General features: G+C 39.9%; 1 protein-coding gene and 2 long non-coding RNA genes across 3 annotated transcripts; 2 read left to right on the top strand and 1 right to left on the bottom strand.

Moving 5' to 3' along the window:
- Window positions 1–106: 106 nt before the first annotated feature.
- Window positions 107–4,021, bottom strand: nptx1l (neuronal pentraxin 1 like). Its single transcript, XM_049744971.2, has 5 exons — window positions 3,364–4,021; window positions 2,890–3,097; window positions 1,517–1,761; window positions 1,265–1,444; window positions 107–1,186 (listed from the first exon to the last, which is right to left on the bottom strand). Exons 1-5 carry the CDS (start codon window positions 3,805–3,807, stop codon window positions 965–967), a joined length of 1,299 nt encoding a protein of 432 aa, XP_049600928.1. The 5' UTR covers window positions 3,808–4,021; the 3' UTR covers window positions 107–964.
- Window positions 3,419–12,272, top strand: LOC125983598 (uncharacterized). The gene is made up of 3 exons (XR_007486754.2): window positions 3,419–3,547; window positions 6,948–7,017; window positions 7,715–12,272. It is a non-coding gene; the product is annotated as an uncharacterized lncRNA (long non-coding RNA).
- Window positions 12,273–13,099: 827 nt separating this feature from the next.
- LOC125983956 (uncharacterized) lies at window positions 13,100–16,857 on the top strand. Its single transcript, XR_007486830.2, has 3 exons — window positions 13,100–13,644; window positions 14,041–14,122; window positions 14,244–16,857. It is a non-coding gene; the product is annotated as an uncharacterized lncRNA (long non-coding RNA).
- The last annotated feature ends 1,149 nt before the right edge of the window (window positions 16,858–18,006 follow it).

Genomic DNA, 18,006 nt, shown 5'->3' with positions numbered 1-18,006 from the left:
ACAGAAAATCTATAGATTGAAAGTTGAATATTCAATAGCGACATCTTGTCTGTCCATAATGTGTATGGCAAAAAATGGGCACTCAATAAGTAAAAATAAATACACATTTTTGAGTCAAGTATCACAATTTATTACAAAAACTAGAATTTTTTTCATCTGTTAGTGCTGCCATGCTTTAAGCATATAACAATGCAGTATAAAATCTCCATCTGAAAATCCAACAGTAAAAGCAAAGATCATACAGTAGATGCTTACGCAGCATTTACACAAGTTAAGACATGCTGTTTACTGTACAGAGAACATTCCTAATAATGTACAAACATTCTGCAAAATGCCCCATAAATTGCATTTCAGGACTACCCTTGCCTTATTTAAAGTGTTCTGATAAACACACGGATCAAATTAAATTGACGAAAAATAATGAGACAGACAAGCACTCGTGAATGCGCTGAGATTCTTTTCAACAGCCCAAGGCACTCAGGCTTGAATGTTGGCAATGGGCGTGTCACCCTTCTTCACACGAAATCACGTCAAGCAATTGGCAGGAGGGGAGGGGGAGGGGATGAAAAGTAAAAGAGAGGAAACCCAGCGGTCTGTTGAGCAACTCTTCAAAGAAGTCCGCCTTGTCCATTTTCACAGTGAAAATCCCTGGCAGTCAAAAAAAAAAAAAAAAAAAAGGAATCTCTCGAGGAAGTTGAATCGCAGGATATCTTTTTTTACAAAGACTACATGACCATCTGCTGCATTCAATTTTTTCTTTGTGTTGTCGTGAGCATCCTCGGGACAACCTGTCGTGCATTTTACACACCGCATAAAGTTGCAAATGTGCATTACTCAAATACTCTCCCAAAGAGGAAATCTGGTTTGAAAAAAGGCTTTGCTCATATTTTTTTTCAACTCAGCATCTAGTAACTGCCTTCCAATTCCTTTACAGACTTTCTGACCACAGCGACCTTTCCGTTCTTTAGTTGAGATGGCGGCAAGCTTCAAATGTCCACTTGGAGGCACCTCCGTAAATTTCAAGACTGGTTTCCAGCCACGCAAAAACATTGCCCACTTGTGCTTTGCTGCTGCAAGTTGCCAAATTATAGATTTCTCCCACGGATAGTTTCCGATCCCAGATGTGAAAGTTGGCCAGATCTCCAACAAACGCTTGGGTGGCGTCAAAACCTCCTCCGTACGTGTCCTGTAGAAAATACAGATAGAATCAATCCCTGAATATTGATTGGGAAAAATGAGTCATGTGACAATTTGATGACATCACCTGCTCTTGACCGAGGATCAGCAGGCCTTGTGGTTTTATAGGATGATACGGTGCCAGGTTCTCACCGCTCCCCCTCTTGACGCCATCCTGGAAAGCTTCCCAGACCCCATCACGAGTAGTCCACGTCACGCAGATATGATGCCATTTGCCGTCATTGATCAGGAAAGGCAATTTGGCAACCTTGACGACAATGTAGAATCCATCAACCTCAATCGAGCCCGGCCGATCCAAAAGTTAAAAAACGAGCAATACCTTATCATTAATCAAGATCTCCATCGGGTTGTTTCCCCATTCGATGAGCACCAGCTCGTTAGCCTGACCGGGAACAGCGTAGGAAAAAGGCGTGCCCACTCCTGGGGACGCGTTGGACTTGAGCCACATGCAAACGGTGAGTGCGTACATCTCAGGTAAACTCTTCTTCACCTTTGCGTACATGTAGTTGGTTCTCAGTGGAAATGTGAGTTGGAATTTATCCAGAGGCCTGTTTTCTCGCTGACCTGTTTAGAGGAAATGGAAATGTGTTTACGTGGCATATATTTTGCATGATGTCGACATCTTGCAGAATGCTGCTACAAGTGCTTCCTCAATCACGTTTCTATTTGGTTAGCTTAGCCACTGACATTTACAAGTATTTGATTCGGTACAGGAGCACAATGGAATTAGATCTGCCCTTCTTATAGATCTTCATGAGGCCAAAATATGAAAAACACCTCTCACTTAATTGGTCCCCAAAATATATTTGTGACATATAGTGGCAGGCAGAGCTTAAATGTACAAAAGTACTACATAAATATACTTTAATTAATTCTCAAAAGTTAACATGAAAAATTTGAAAAGAAAGCATACGCTATCTCCACAGACTGAGCTAGAGGGGGGTCTCCAGGGGAAACTGCCCCCCCTGAAATATGCTTGGTCGTCCCCAGGTGCCAGATTTGGGGTATTTTCATATTTTTCCCTCCATCCCTCATTGGAAACATACAATAAATGTTTTTTTACTGTTTTCTGAATAATTTGGGGGGGGGTGTGAAAATAATTTGGGGGTGTGGATTCCTTGAGGGATATCCTTGGCCACCCAATGGCCCTCACAAGGACAAAAAAATCCTAGCTCCGCCAGCAGCTACTTAATCTTAGATATTTCAATATTTAAAGAGGTTGAACACCTACAAAAATTATTTTTATATTGTCTAGTCATCCCTTATCAGATTGCGCTAGTATCCCTAATCAAGTGTCCAGTCAATGGATCCTTCTCAACACACTCGTGCAAACACGCTGGGGATTTACATTGGAATTATATATTACACAACAAATCCACGATGGCGATGCTCCGGATTTGCTTTTAATCTCAATTTGATATTCACATCCGAGGAGAGGTGACGTTTCCAACCTTCATCTCGCTGCCACATGAATACTTGTGTCTGCCAGGAGATCAGAGCCCGGTCCCAAACACGTGCACACGTTTCTGGTTTTAGGTTTCAAATGGAGGGATAAAATGTTTTAATCTGATGGAAGAGCTGTAAAGTCTCCAAAAATATTTGCTCCCTCATGGGATGATGGAATGATCCGATTTCCCCACAGTTCTGGTCTTGAAGGACCTACCAGATGTCCTCTATTGTGTGTATTTGTACCTTTCTCCAGGTCGGTGATCCTCTGGTGCAGAGACGTGAGGGTGGACTCCACTCTCCCACGCTGCTCTGTCTCATTTCGGAGTCCGGGCTTTCCCTCCTCAATGCTATTCACTCGGGACAACACCTGCCTCTCCAAGTCATCGATTTTACTTTGTAGCAGGTCTTTGAGGCTGTTGGCTTGTACCGAGTTGTTACTTCGACTGAATTGCTGTGAGAAAGGAAAGGGGGAGAGATAGATACACTTTGAGCTGAGGAATCTATTCTCAGCATAGCAGCAATTTGAAACTGCTCGTTAAGTTCACATACATAAGAAATATTTGAAGTTTTGCTCATGCATTGAAAACAATACACAAATTCTGGCAGCTGTGTAAAAATATATAATGTGTCGTAGCTATTAGTAAATAATTAATTGTATTGGATTAAATCATGATGCATATTTTCTCAAATAGCCTGATCGCAATGTCTCCACCCTACCTCAAGGTTTTCCAATCTCTGCTTGAGGGACTGTAAAGTCTGCGAGAGTTGCGCCAAAGTGTCCGCGGGGCCCCTGGAAACATCCCCCATGGTGTTTTTGGTGCCAGGTTCTTTCCTCCTACCCCCGGGACGCCCTTCCCCTGCCTCGGCGCCGCTCTGGCTCTCGCATCGCGCTAACTTTGAGGTCAGTTCTCGAATGGTTTCCTTCTGGTTCATGATGGTTTCCTTCTGCTGCAAGACCGTCTCCCTCAGCTGCACCACGGTGCTCTTCAAATCATCACCCGGGACGCTGTTTTGCAAAGTAGCGGCGCATATGTCCGTATCCTTTGGAACCGAGGTGCAGATAAATTGCGTTTGTCCTCCAAAGTCTTGACTGGAACTCTGCAAAAAGAGGCATGAAAATAGAAAAAATCTCCAAAAGCTCACACCGTCTGTAGTTTGCATGTTGGCTTTTTGGAGGTCTGCAATTTGCTTTGGTTTTTAAAAAGAAGCCCCAGTGACTTCCCGTGTGTAGTGTAATCCGTGTGTGGAGGAGAAGCCGTTTTATACAGAGAGCATGCTTGTGCGCAGAGCAGCTTCACTGCATCACCACCGGAGGGGAGGGAATCTGAGTCCCTCATTAATAGGCACCAGAGGCAGCGTCACTTCCCAAAGAAAAGCCCTTCCATTTTGCTCCCAGGCTTGCACATGTTCAATTTTTCTATCATTTGACTACTTGTCCTTTATCACTGCTGGTTATTGTTTACGCATGGCGGGAAACCAACAGTTAAATGCAGCATGATTTGTTTTCTGTGTTTTTTTTTTTTGTGAACACACATCTCTCTCTCTCTCTCTATCTCTCTCTCCCTCTCCCTCCCCCCCCCCCCCCCCCCCCCCCCCCCGCTCTCCAACATACGCACAAATGCGCACAAGCAGAACACAAGTTGAGTTTCAGCACCAAGGACAGCGTCATCCAAAAAACAGTGTTTTCGCTATGCCCTTTACTTTTTACACACAGACAATCAAAACCTCATTACTTCTTTATCTCTAACTATATACAGTAAGCCCCCCACCATGCTCTGAATATTTATTTATTTTTTTAAATTGGCATTTTCTTGACTGGTCCAAAAAGATGAAGGTCACTAAATGAAAACCCGCAATAGGATAGGGTGAATCCTCAATAATCAAACCTCAAACTGCCGTGCTATTAGCTGTGACCCCACTGAGGATAAGTGGTTTGAAAAATTATTAAATGAAATATCATGACATTCATTATCCAGGAAGCACACATTTGTGACTCTCCTTTGTCCGTTCTGCACACATTATTCAACTCATGCTGAATCATAAAATCAGAACATTCAATTAGCAATGAAAATCTATTGGGTCGGTCAGATTAGACTGGATGTATTAGGAGAGGAGGAATAGGGAGGCACGAAAAGGATGATTAACAAATGTGTTTGAGGGAGGGAGGTGCTTGGATGGAGTTTAATGTGTCATGGATGGATTCCATCATTCACACATAAATGGGTCGTAGATTGTAGCTGTCCATGTACATAATGGCTTCATTGCAATGAGAGCATCTGTTAAGATGGGAGTCGAAGGTGTCGCTCTTTATATGGCAAATAACCGCCATCAATTTTCAATATTTATTTCAGATGCCTTCAAACTAGACCGGTCATCATGTCATTTCATTTTTTTTGTCAAATTGAATCTCCCCGATAAATACATTAGTGTCCTTTTAAAATGATGCTGAAGGTTGTTCAGAAGTTTTGAAAACTTGAGTACAACCTTAATTTGACAGCTCTCAAAATCAAATCATTGATTATATTGTAGCTTGACAATCTCAAATTGACAATTATTTGGTGATCGGAGGCCCCATTCCAACCCCTTACACTGAGTGCCAAGCAGGGAAGAAATGGGTACCATTGTTATAGTCACTGGTATGACTCGGCCGGGGTTTGAACCCACGACCTCCCAATCTCAGGGCGGGCACTCTCCTCTCAGGCCACTGAGCTGGTAATTTTGGGTGTGACAAAACTGCAGCACAAGGTCATTAGTATGCAAGTGGGAAACAAGTGCTTTTGAAACAAGCCATCTGCTATATTATGCTCTTTCAATTCTGAAGCATAAGGTGTATGGTCTTGTAAAAGAAAATTCTTTAAAACCTCCAATTGTCCGCCAGCAGATGACACAATGGCCGCTTTTTTTTTTCTTTACATTTCTAAAACCCAAATCACTAACATATCCAAAATCTTCCTCATTGTAAAATCATTATTTAGTACCTCCCACACACTAACAAGTGTTCCTGCCAGATGCTTTAAGTGGGCAGAACTTCATTTGCCTGGACAAACTGTTTGTGGTTTTCTTTTTCTTTTTTTTTGAGTAAATATTTTCTACTAACAGCTGTTGAACACACAGCCAGCCTAATGTTGTTCAACTCTATGTGCATGAATTAATAATGGACTTTGGAATAAGTTTTTATTTTACAGTGTAGGTGACAACAAAACAATATGTGACATAAGGCGATACTAATCTGGTACACACAACTGTTTGTTGCACAATTATACACCCTGCATTGATTATTTTAACATGGTTTTGCAGCCAGGTCAGCGTCCACCTGTCTTCTCCATATGGATGGAAGAATTCCACAACACCGGCTAATCAATAGTTGTAATCTCATATGTTCATTGCTCTGACTTGTGGTGCTGATGTGACAATGTCATCAAGGGGGACAAACTGCCCATTACGCTAGTAGCAGTAAACATAGATGTTGATCGCCAAAGATAAATCCTATTACTCAAAGTGAGTGGAGTGCAAGCAGACGTTATGAAGTTCTGCTATACAGTATCGGAAAAAATCAATGGTGCTGTCTAGGGCTGTGCACCAATTGGTGGTGGATTAAAGTGAGCATGGAAACGGGAACTGTGAATCAAAAATTACAGATTTGGATCAGTTAATAATTTTGTTGATGTGCTGTCACTGTATAGTATACAGTATATATTTATTTATTTGTAATTAATTATTAATATTTATTTATTTTATTTTTTTCCCCCACTGGAACTATGAAGTAATTGCAATTAATGCCAAGCAATTGTACACAAATAGCTAAGAGAAGCTAAATTAGACGAAGAAACAGTGTGTTACAGCTGCATTTATTTTTATTTCTAATTTCCTTCATGGTCTAGTTTGTGGTTTAATTACTTTTTTCTTCTGCATGAGCCGCTATATCTTCGGAAATTGATGCAATGCATGGGGATCATCCTGCCTCATTAAGTGACTGTGTTCTCGTTCCAGAAGAAGAGCAACGACTGTTTACAAACAAGTGCATGGCAGACTTTCTCATGGCCAAGACTGTGAAGATTTCTAAATATATCCGCGTTGGGATTTTCCACTACTTGCTTATTCCTGATTTAATTCCTCACATTTAATCTGAAATGCATGCAAAGATTCAGGCACAGAAAATAGTCGTGGAGAGCCAATGCAGTATTTGTAATCTGCCAGGAAGTAATCTGCTCTCTGTAGTTTGTGCATGTTTGGTTTTATGCACTTGCCCTTTTCTGCTTCTATCTGTTTACACTGTCCATGTTGACTTTTTCCTTTGGCAGTTTGCAACCTTTTGAGGAAATGCTGAGGGAGAAAGCGAAGAACCTCACACTGAAGATTGGATTCATTAATGTGAGATTTATCGCCATTTTATATATATCAATGAAAAGAAGGCTTACATGTGCACATTTCTGATGTGATATACTCACTAAATTATTATTGCGCTTTTATGCGGCGAGCCTCTGGTAATTGTAGGACACTGATTTTGTGTCTTTTTTGTTTTTTAAAGTGCTTACCGTAGTTTCCGGACTATAAGGTGCACCTTCAATGAATGGTCCATTTTAAAACTTTGTCCTTATATAAGGCGCACTGGACTATAAGGTGCACCATTAATGCATCATGTCAGATTTTTAATCCAAATCAAATCATTCTTCATTTTATCTTTTTTATTTCAACTTCAGATGCAACAAATTACTTTATAATCACAAAATAATGATCCATAGCCTTTTTGATTCATGATTCATAGTCTTCAGCGGGCCACTCATGATTGATTTCATGACACAATGCTTTGAGCCAGTTTAAATTTAGTAATTTGGTCCATATATAAGGCGCACTGTCGGCTTTTGAGAAAATTTTAGGTTTTTAGGTGCGCCTTGTAGTCCGGAAAATACGGTATTTAAAGGGGACATACTAAAGTGGAAGTTCTTTACACTTTACACTATTCTAAACACAGTATTATTTAATTTATTTTTTTTATTCATTCATTTATTTTGATTTATATATATTTATTAGTTTATTTAATGAACGGGTCGATGTGTTTGTGCCACAGTTTTCATTGTAGCGTTCATCCGGTGAAGCATGCAGTGTGCTGTCAGAGAAGCTGTGGAAGCATGAACGGCTTGTCAAGAGTAGCAGTCTAATGAAGGCATGTGCTCTTGCTTAGCAACACAAAAGAAAAGTGAGTGACTTGCTCAAGGTTTCTGTCTGGCACCTTCTCTGCAGAAGAGACTCCAAACTGAAGTAATCACGCTGGCTCGCGCCTGGCATGAGAGAAAAGTAGACAGGCGAGGGGGAGAAAAAAAAATTACGCTTTGACCCAACTTATTAAGATTCAAACACTCCCACACACTTAGTAGATGACAGATTCTAGCAAATTATATTCAATTAAAACTCAAGAGAAAAAAGTGACTTGAAAAAGTGATTTGACTTTTTTTCATTTGCAGCTTATCTGTATTTGGGTTGCGTGCAAAGTCTGAGATGGAACAGCTCAGTCAGGCCCATTTTATATACTTCATTTGTTAAAGATGTGCTTTATCCAAAGCTACCGGATCGTCTTTACGCACGTCGCTCGGGTCATATCCGGTCTCAGCTGCCTCTTCATCGACCCTTTATCCATAAGTATTTTGAGCATTAACGTCATCACGTAAGTACATCAAGTCATACACTTTAGTTTTAGGATTTATATGGATGATGATGGATTACGCAAGCTTCGATATAATAAAAAGCGAATGTCTGACAAACCTCCTTTAATTCTTCTGACCTCTTCAGACTCGCTGGAAAAATGATATGCAACTATTTTGCAGCTAAGAACTCTTTTGGCCTAATCTTGTCTCGCTAATGCAACAAGATCTCCTCGCGGAACACCACAAAGTTCTGCTCAGCTGTTCTCTCAGGCAAGAAACCAGAAAGCCCCCCCCCTCACAGAGACACATCAATAATACAACGAAACCACGCCCCCCAGCCACCTCCACTTGCGTCTAAAAATAGACCTCCTTTTCTCTTCAATATTTCATTTGCACTTTCAATCCTTCTATCACTTTTGATGTTCTTTAAGATATATGTTAAATTTAAGATGGCTTTTACCCTCGCCCACGTTTGGACAGTAAATCCAACACTTTATTGCCAATGCGTAGTTTGCAAAAAAAAAAAAAAGTAAGCAGAGCTGCATTGAGTTTTGTTGGCTGCATGGATTGGCATTAACTTGAGTCAAAATATTTTTGGGCATGTTTGATCCCACATTATTCTCGTAAGGAGCCATCCCGTAACTTACCCCCCTTGTTGTCATGGTAACGAAAACTGTATTCAATATTGGTTCAGGTGTTGGGTGTGCAGTTTGGCTTATTTCAGCAATACTTTTAGCTGCTGGTAGAGCTAGGATTTTTTTCGGTGGCCAAGGACTTCTCAAGCCCGTCCAAAAAAAGAAATTAAAAAACCTAAAAAATATTCGGGAATAGCAAACGGCTCTATAATTCTTGATCCATGAGGTATTTTATTAAAAAGTATTATTTGGATATTATTATTTGGACACATTTTATTTAGTGGAGGTGGTGCATATGTAATTTAAATGAGTACGAATAATCAGAATGAATTGAAATTGGCAATGGAGGCCATTTTTGTCTGCATTCCGGCCACCCCTTTATGAATTGTTCCCACTTTTTTGTTTGCATAATTTGGAGTGATTTATTTCGGAGCAACTGCTACATGCAGCAAGCTCTTGATAAATTTACTCAGAGCCTTTCTTTGCTTGTTTCTTCCCAATTAATCCCAAGTCCGATTTGTCATCAGTAATGCACACTCAAGCAGAGAAGAAGCGCTTACTGCGAGCCCATTTGTTCACAGCATGATCAGTCGTGTGTCTCACCACCTCTGAGCAAATGTGATTTCTCTGGCGCTGGAGTACACCTCATACACCATGTGCCTTTCCCTCGATGGCTTTTAGTTAGAGTTCTTTAGCTGATATTGCACAAAATGCTCTCCTGACCTTCCCGACTGACTGGAAGGAAGGAAGAAAGGCGAATATTCCGCAGAGAGCCACCTTGCTGTTTATTATATAATGTGTGCTTATGAGGTTGCTGATAGTGCTCATGTTGGTGTCGGCTTTGCTTCCACTTATAGTTCATTCTGCTCACTGCTCACTCACAAGAGTGTTTTTAACTTCATTTTCAGATCAGGGTCTCGCACCTGAATATAAGTCCCACCAGGTAAAATTCAGGGAAAACCGTTTTTGCTAATATCTACGTAAGCCGCACTGGACTATAGCCCGAATGTTTAATTTCCATATGTAAGAAAAAATATACACAAATTAGAAAATATCATCAAAATCATAAAAAAATGTATAGATAAGACGCACTGGACTATAAACTTGTGCAAAAAGTAGCAGCTTATAGTCTGGAAAATACGGTAGTCATTGAAAGTCATTTTGGAAAAAATTCAGCAGTTTTTAATACGGCATTAAGTTCATCACATCTATCATGCCAATCCTAAAACTGGGCCCCGTCCGACTCTGAGCAGCATGAGGATTACGCGAGCACAATCTGTGATATCGTCTTTGAGCTCGCAAAAAAACGTCCAATATTTCAGAGCAAACGAGCATTCGACAAAGAAAAGTAATAGCTCACTTGTCCTGAATGAGCCGCACGTTATGTTCTTTTATCGAGCGTGTCCAACCTTATCGGCTCACCGCAGTGTCCCAGTAGAGCTTAAGAATAAGTTATGGTGTAAAAGTACACAGCAGCCAATGGAACAGATGTCAAAGCTGCAGTCTGTTTTTGTCCTTGGCAGATTTTACCAGAAGTTAAATTACTCTTGAGTTTACTCGGAATAATGGTGGTGATGCAAATTGGGAGAATTCTTTAGGACAGTGTGTCTCTAACACCAACAATTTATCTTTTGCTACCTTTAGTGATTGTTCTCAGAAGACAACTTTTCTGTCATGCACCTTTTTGAGAATTCTAAGTGGAAAGTTTGTGGTAAAAAAAAAAATAATCTGCAGTAACCCTGTTGTTGCAGATGGCGAAATGCAAAAAAAAAGGGGAAAAATAAATACATACGCTGTATTCCGTCCGGATCATGACAGCAGGGAAAACCCAATTATCCCATTACATGAGCAAAATCTCCGTGTTTTGCTTCAATGGTTTATTGGAAGTCACTGATGAATACACCCGAGCATTTACCGAGATGCCTTCTGGCTTGTGGGAAGAAAAGCCACCCAAGTGTCAGGCAAGTTTAGTTATGTGCAGTTCACACAGTTCATTGAATCGACTCATCGCTTTGTTAGAGCTGGATGGCAAATAATGGATGCAGCTAAAAGGATAACAGCAGCGCTTTTGGGCAACTGCAAACATTTACACAAACAAAAAAAAACTGTAATATGTTCCACATTCTGCAGATCATCTAAATCACAGGTGTCAAACTCAAGGCCCGGGGGCCAGATACAGCCCGCCGAGACAAATTGTGCATCAAATTATCATTACTAGAATTACAAATTGTCTTCACTTTTAATAATATCTTTTTTTAAAATATTTGACCAGTTTTTAACTCGTCTGATTTGAAAAGGAGTTATTTGTCAGTTTGTTTTATAGCTTTTACTGTATAAAATATGAAGTGCTCTAAATTGTATTATTATTATTATTTTTTTTTTTCATCTTCAGAAATGAACGTCTGTCTCATTTGAAGTATTTATATGACGGTAGAACATTTTTATTAATATTTTCATTGTTGTTGAATTGTGGTAGCAGAATAACCATAATGGAAAGTAAGCGGTCAACTACTAAAAGCTTGCATTGACTTTTCCCGTGCCATATTTACCAGCTGTACATCTTCACAAATGCCCTCCGGGTACTTTGCATGCACATCACACTCTGCCTCTATATTTACTCTCTAAAAGCCTTGTTGCTTCCGTATTCCGATTGCTTCCGGAATATCTGAAGATTACTGAGTGGTGACTTTGTTTTAAAGGCATACCAAAAAAAAAAAAGAGTTCTTAATGGCCACTCACTATACTGTCCAGGTATACCAATAGGTTTATATAATCCTATCTCAGATAAGAATATATCTTCTTTTTTATTTTGCAAACTCATTGCTGAACTCAAATCCAGATAAATAGGGAAGATTGATGTCAGGAAAGACATCACACTTCAATCTCATCTAGAAATCAATATGAAAAAAAAAGCTGGGAAGAATACAATTCATTTGCGAGCTATCACACTGCTGCAATTTCACGCTTTTCACACAGGAGCTCTCACGATTGCATGTAAAAAAATAAATAAATAAATGCTTGATTAGAAAGATAGCATTGGCGATTGTGTTGCTTTGTAGCTATTTAACGAGAGTACAACAAAGTGTAGGGAGAGGTTTGTGAGGCTCAGCCACCTGCCTACACGGAGAAACACCTCAGAACTCAGCAACTGTCAATTGAAACTCAATGCAGCTCACAGGTGCCAGCTCTTCTCCGCTTCTTCTAAGCCTCTGTGCATCGATCAAGGCAGGCTTGCCTGGCAGGGATTCAAAGTGCAATACAGAATTTTTGCAAAGTCAAACTGACCACTCTCTCGACTTATTGAAGGTTCAATATCGTCAGTGGGGAGAAATGTGGCCGGGGGAAACCCCGATGGTGCGAACAAACCTTGGTTTGGGCAACATGCATGAAAAAATAAAAAAAAAGTCCAGGTTTGCCCCACCATGCCCACCTCATCAGTCCAAATCAGCCAAGTCGGCGGGTTGCTGTCATCCCCCGCCGTTAGCAGCTGTGAAGTGACTAAAAAGGCTCAATTTGATTTTATCTCAATAAATAGACCTTTGCCTTCAAGAAAAAAAAAATTATCTGTGTCCCTTTGAGATTCGTATATGAGTGTTCTTCTTTAGAGTATTGATGGAATGCATTGATTCTGTAAGTCACTAAGGAAGAGAGGATAAAGAGAAGAATCTGACGGCAGCGTTACAAAGAGGCATGTAGGAGCCAGAAAAAGAAAATAAAACATGAGTCACGGTGTGATATGCTGGAAGGTTCCGACTAACAGCTGCAATATTCCTACAGCATGTACAGCCAATGAAATTTTTAATATGACACATTTAAAGTTCATTGAACAATAGAACATGTGACATTCTTGCCCTACTTGAGCTCGATTGATTTCATTTAGATCGATGACGTGGGTTAGACTAATAACACGTATCGATGATAATTGTCGATATAGTAGAAGTACAAACATACAAAAATCCAATACCTCAACTTGATTTTGCTCCTTCAAGTAGACCTTGAGATTGATCTTCAATGTTGTGAAGTTTAATAACTTTAATTAATAGAGTGTATTGTTGCATACGCTAAAAGCAGATTTATTTATTTATTTATTTATTTATTTATTTATTTATTTATTTATTTATTTATTTATTTATTATTTTCTTTTCTTTTCTTTTCTTTTCTTTTATTTTATTTTATTTTATTTTATTTTATTTTTTATATTTTTTACTAAATGAGGCCTTGAATGCATTTGCCCAAAATGTCATAGATGGCCATATTTCATTATGTAAACCTAATATGTGTGACCTTTTATCTTTTTTTTTTTTTCTGACAGGGCATTTGCTTATTTTGGAGAATGTATCTGTGATTTTTGTGTCATATGCAGAATTTTAGCTAATGTCCTTAAAACGTGTTGATCTTTCTAATTAGAAGAAAAAGTTCTTGAAAGGCAGCTAAGTTATTTTTAATTGCAATTTATTTTGAATTCCAACATCCTTTACTTGGTTGTTAATGACAATTCTGGCCAAATAAGTCTCATTAGGGGTTTTCCCGTGCTCATGTAGTTTGCCATTTTTTTCCTTCCTCCTTTTCTTCTATCTTCAATGCACAAAACTCAATCGCAACATTTCAGCTCGCTGTCGCCATGACAACAACCTGAGGAAGATTCACACTGATGATGCCGCGGCTCCGCATGTCGAGCCCAAAAATCAGTCAGACTTGTATCGCACAGTGTGAACAATCAGGTAATTATTGATAAATCCATTTTTTGATTCTATGCTTTTATCTTAAGACAATGTAGAACTGGGCTAAGACTCTTCATGGCTTCGCTGCACCTTTTTTAGAATGACCCTTTATCATGAGTCAAGAGCTCGCAGCTCTCCACGTTGCGGCCTTTTAATAATCCCCTGCGGAGATTTCATTGTATCCATGTTCTATTTTTACTATGAATCGTGATTTCCTTTTTCTGATCCCTGCTCTGTTAGTTTTTTTTCATCAGTGCTGTTTTATAGCAGTTTTAGCATCATCTGTCATTTTATTTGTGTCACAAAGCTAATTCAAAATCTTAATATTGGACAAATTATTAGATTAAATGCCCAGAAAATGTTATTAGCGCTCTAACTTCTTTTTTCTGATTAAAGGGGCTTGTTTTGTGATGCCGTGGTGTTCTGATGAGATCAAATAGACCATTGAAGGATTATTATGCAGTGGCTCCAAGTTTGGGTGAGTTCTGATGAGGACTTAAGAGTGCTTGTTTTGAGAGGTTGGGAATCTTCAGACTTTATAGGCTGCTCTCTAAAACCAATTAAATTGGCCTTTACAAGACGGAATTTTCTATGCCTAGGTCGTAAATTCAACATTTTCTCACCCATACCTTCATCAACACCTTAAGCTGTCCAACACCAACGGCTGCATACCAAGAATGGAATTCCTGGAACTTAATATTGGACATGTTTCTTTCTCAGGATCGCCAACTGCTTTGTAGTGCATAGTTTCTATACTGAGCTATAGGTAGCATAGCCTTGAAGGTACAATCCATCAATACAACCTCGAGAAAGCGGATCCAACATGACACTGTGCTCATGCTGAGCATAGTCTGATACGGTGAAATCCATTAAAAATTGACTCAACTTTATCATTCAACCCGCAAAGGATCATTGCAGCAATCCTCCGATCAAATCTCCCATAGATTAAATCAGTTGGTGGAGTTCATGAGCTGAAGTAAAACAAATTAGGATGTCCAAGCCTGTGTCAGTTGGAAGGCCTGGTGTGGGTTGTTAGAAAAAAAACGTCCTTCACGAGGAAAGATATAATCGTGTTGTGTTACCATGACAACACGCCTGGAGACAATGAGCATCTGGTAGTTCCTAGCTGAGAATAGCATCGACATGCTGGGGCAACCTCCCTTTTCACCCAATTTGGCTTTATTTTTTTCTTATTTTCCAAACTTGGGGTCACAAGGGGGCAGTTTTGAAGAAATGGATGACATCAAGATGGCTGCCACAACGGAGATTCTGATAGAATCCTTCCAGGGGCACATTAAGGCTGAGAAAGTGTGTTGCAATCCAGGGGGGGATTACTTTGATGTGAAAACTTGTAGTTTGGATTCGTGATACTAGTCTTGGAACTTTTCTGACACACCTTGCATTCTCTTTGGTTGGTGAATTGTACTTGGTTTGTGCTCTTGTCGTCATGGAAAATCAAAGCTTACAAAGACAGAAAATGAGCGCACAAGTAATAAATGTTGAGTTCGGGTTACAAAGAGTTGAGGTCTGCATTCAACCTGACAAAAGGTTTTTGACAAAATGTCATAATTAAGCCAATTACCAACCCCAATTAATTAGTGTATATGTATAAGGTGAAAGTCAGATGCCACAAGGTCTTTGACTACAACATAACAGATGCTTGGGTCATTTGGCAGCGCCCAGCTGGCAGGATCAATGGCCGACAAAGCAGCTGGTCCGCTGCGGAGGCTCAGCAGCCTCTGTAATTAACCTGCAAATGTAGCTGGAATCAGCAGGGACCACGAGGATCAAAATGTACTGTGGCTGTTCTTGTTATTTTATTTTATGGTGATATTTTTATTTGGTCTTTTTTTTGTGAGCGACAGTGACAAAAAAGGATAGGGCTTATTAAGTGCATCGCTCTATGTTACGCTGTTACGCTATGTTACGTTATGTTACGCTATGTTACGTTATGTTATGCTATGTTACGTTATGTTACGCGATGTTACGCTATGTTACGATATGTTACGCTATGTTATGTTACGTGATGTTACGTGATGTTACACGATGTTACGCGATGTTACGCTATGTTACGGTATGTTACGCTATGTTACGCTAGTTACGATTTCTTGATAAAATGGGTCTTTCTATTTGCAAACATCTCGTTCAGAAAGCTGCAGCTCGGGTTCTGACCAGTCCGAAAGACTTTACTCCCAGTGAAGAAGGAGAGGAAAAGAAGTATATAAACATTGCACCCGTGTATTAACAGTATATGCATGTCTCTCAATTCTCTAATTCACAAGTTAGTTGCCATAACAACATAATGGAGCACGGGAAATAAATTGGACTTGCACTCTGGATGGATTGTATGATAGCAAAGAAGGTAGCCCTAGCAAGTGACATTTTATGCATGTCATGGATAGGTGACGTTTTCTCTTTACTAGTGCTGAAAAGCTATTTAAAAAAATATAGATATAATCAAAACAAATCATTATTATTATTATTATTGTCATTATTATTATCGGACAGTGAAACGCCTCTGCCTTCAAACTGAGCGCATTTGACATTTTATATCATCATACATTGTCATAAATCCCTCTGACTCAGCTGCAAACAACAGTTTACCTCAATGAATCACAATCGTTTTTTAAAAAGGTCAAAATAGAGGGAAAAAGTATTTTGGAAGCAGCACAACTTTATATAACTCAAAAACCCGAACAAAGATTGCGAGCTCGGCTTGGGATACGTTTTACCGGATTGGTAGATGGTCTCTGAAACCTATTCTGAGTTTCAAAAGAGATGTCTACGTCTGCCATAGAGAGCAGGCGGCCCACAGCAGGTCTTCATGTTGAATATGTGGGTGTCGCAGTGTAATGCGCACACTCGCCTACCAACGATGAATCAACTTGACTCATTCGTCACACCGCCCTCTTCTCTTTCTGCATTGTTGAGCAAATGCTCTCTTGACTCTGTCTGACTCAGAAGATGAGTTTTATTCCTCAAGCCTCATCTCGTTGTGGTGTCTGCGTGTCTGCCATTAGAATTTCAATGATAGCCAACCTCGTGCGCCTGGGGGGGCTGCACCTGCGTCCGTTTATAGAAGCGACGCATGCAAAACTAATGTCGGCTCATTATCAGTCAATTAAAAAAAAAAAATAAAGTGTTTATTCTGAAGGAGTGTAAATTGGCACAAGAACGTATAGAGTGATGAGACACTCACTGGCGGAAAGGGGGGGGGGGGGGGGGGAAAATTAAATGGAGGAATTGATGGGAGTGACGTCTGCTGTCTCACTTGGAGAGAAGGTCAAGAGGATGAAGGTCCGCTCCTCCACAAATTACCATTCAGCTAGTCGTTGGCATTAGCCAATAATTTGCAGCCCAAGGAGAGAAGGAGATTGTTAGTGATGGTAGTGAGAGGGGAAATATATTGCCGGCGGCAAAGCTATTAAGAAAACGCTCATGGGAGAAAGGGCCAGGGTCAAAGTCATCATGTGACCGTGGTTGATAACTGAGAAATGACGGGTCACCTCACACATTGCGATGTTGTTATCGGCTAATGAGTAATGCTAGCCGTGATTGTTTCTGCCGTTCTGATATGCAGCAATGCGGGAATCTTGGTTTTAGTTCATCTCGTAGGTGATTGATGGGGGTTGGCATCAGGGCTCTCAAGTTCATCCACACCATCCAAGCACGCCTTCGACCTCGCTTTTGTGCATTGGGATTAGAAAATAAATTCCCAGATGTATTCAAAGTTGGAAGCCTCTAGTTGTACCCTGCTGATCTCCCAAGGTCAGCTGGGATAGGCGCCAACTCACCTGTGACCTTAATGAGTGCCAAAAGATGGATGGATCGATGGGTACATTTCTTGGGGTTCGGCCCAACCCTTGACGGATTACTTCAATATGAGATGCATTTTTTGCAATCTTCTAAAGATTGAAAAATCACTCTCAAAAATGAAAGCCACTTACCAATTTAATTAAGTAATTCTGTGGTTTTAACATAATTATCCTGAGTAAATTGAGTTCTGAGCCTTTTCAGAGATTTTTTTTTAGAAGTGCTTTAATGTGTAAATGGTAATTGGATAATTGGCTGCCTCTCAATCTAGTAATATCTGCTACTTTTGTTTTCCACCTAAAAAAAATAGCTTACGCAAAGGTTTTGTGTATGTGCATTGATTCTTTGTTTTTCCACGAAAGTAAACTGTAAAGAAGTCATTTGAGGGTCATTGACAGGTAAGGTACAGGAAGATGGAGTGGCTATATTCTGAACTCTATTGAACGTACAAATCATTTTTCTACTGTCCACGTGCTGGTTTGGAAAGGACACATGCCGACAGTCTACAAAAAAAAAGACTTTGCGGTCATCTGCGAAGTCTTACCACTG

Source organism: Syngnathus scovelli, chromosome 16 (genome assembly GCF_024217435.2).
Source record: "Syngnathus scovelli strain Florida chromosome 16, RoL_Ssco_1.2, whole genome shotgun sequence".
Lineage (NCBI taxonomy): Eukaryota > Metazoa > Chordata > Actinopteri > Syngnathiformes > Syngnathidae > Syngnathus > Syngnathus scovelli.
This window is presented reverse-complemented; position numbering and strand designations above follow the sequence as displayed.

Excerpts from the sequence above, each read along its gene's own strand:
- nptx1l (XM_049744971.2), bottom strand. The coding sequence starts at position 3,807 with ATGCAAACTACAGACGGTGTGAGCTTTTGGAGATTTTTTCTATTTTCA. Across the intron at positions 1,762-2,889 it reads GATCACCGACCTGGAGAAAG|GTCAGCGAGAAAACAGGCCT; the intron begins GTACAAATACAC and ends TCCTCTAAACAG. Across the intron at positions 1,187-1,264 it reads TGATCCTCGGTCAAGAGCAG|GACACGTACGGAGGAGGTTT; the intron begins GTGATGTCATCA and ends TATTTTCTACAG.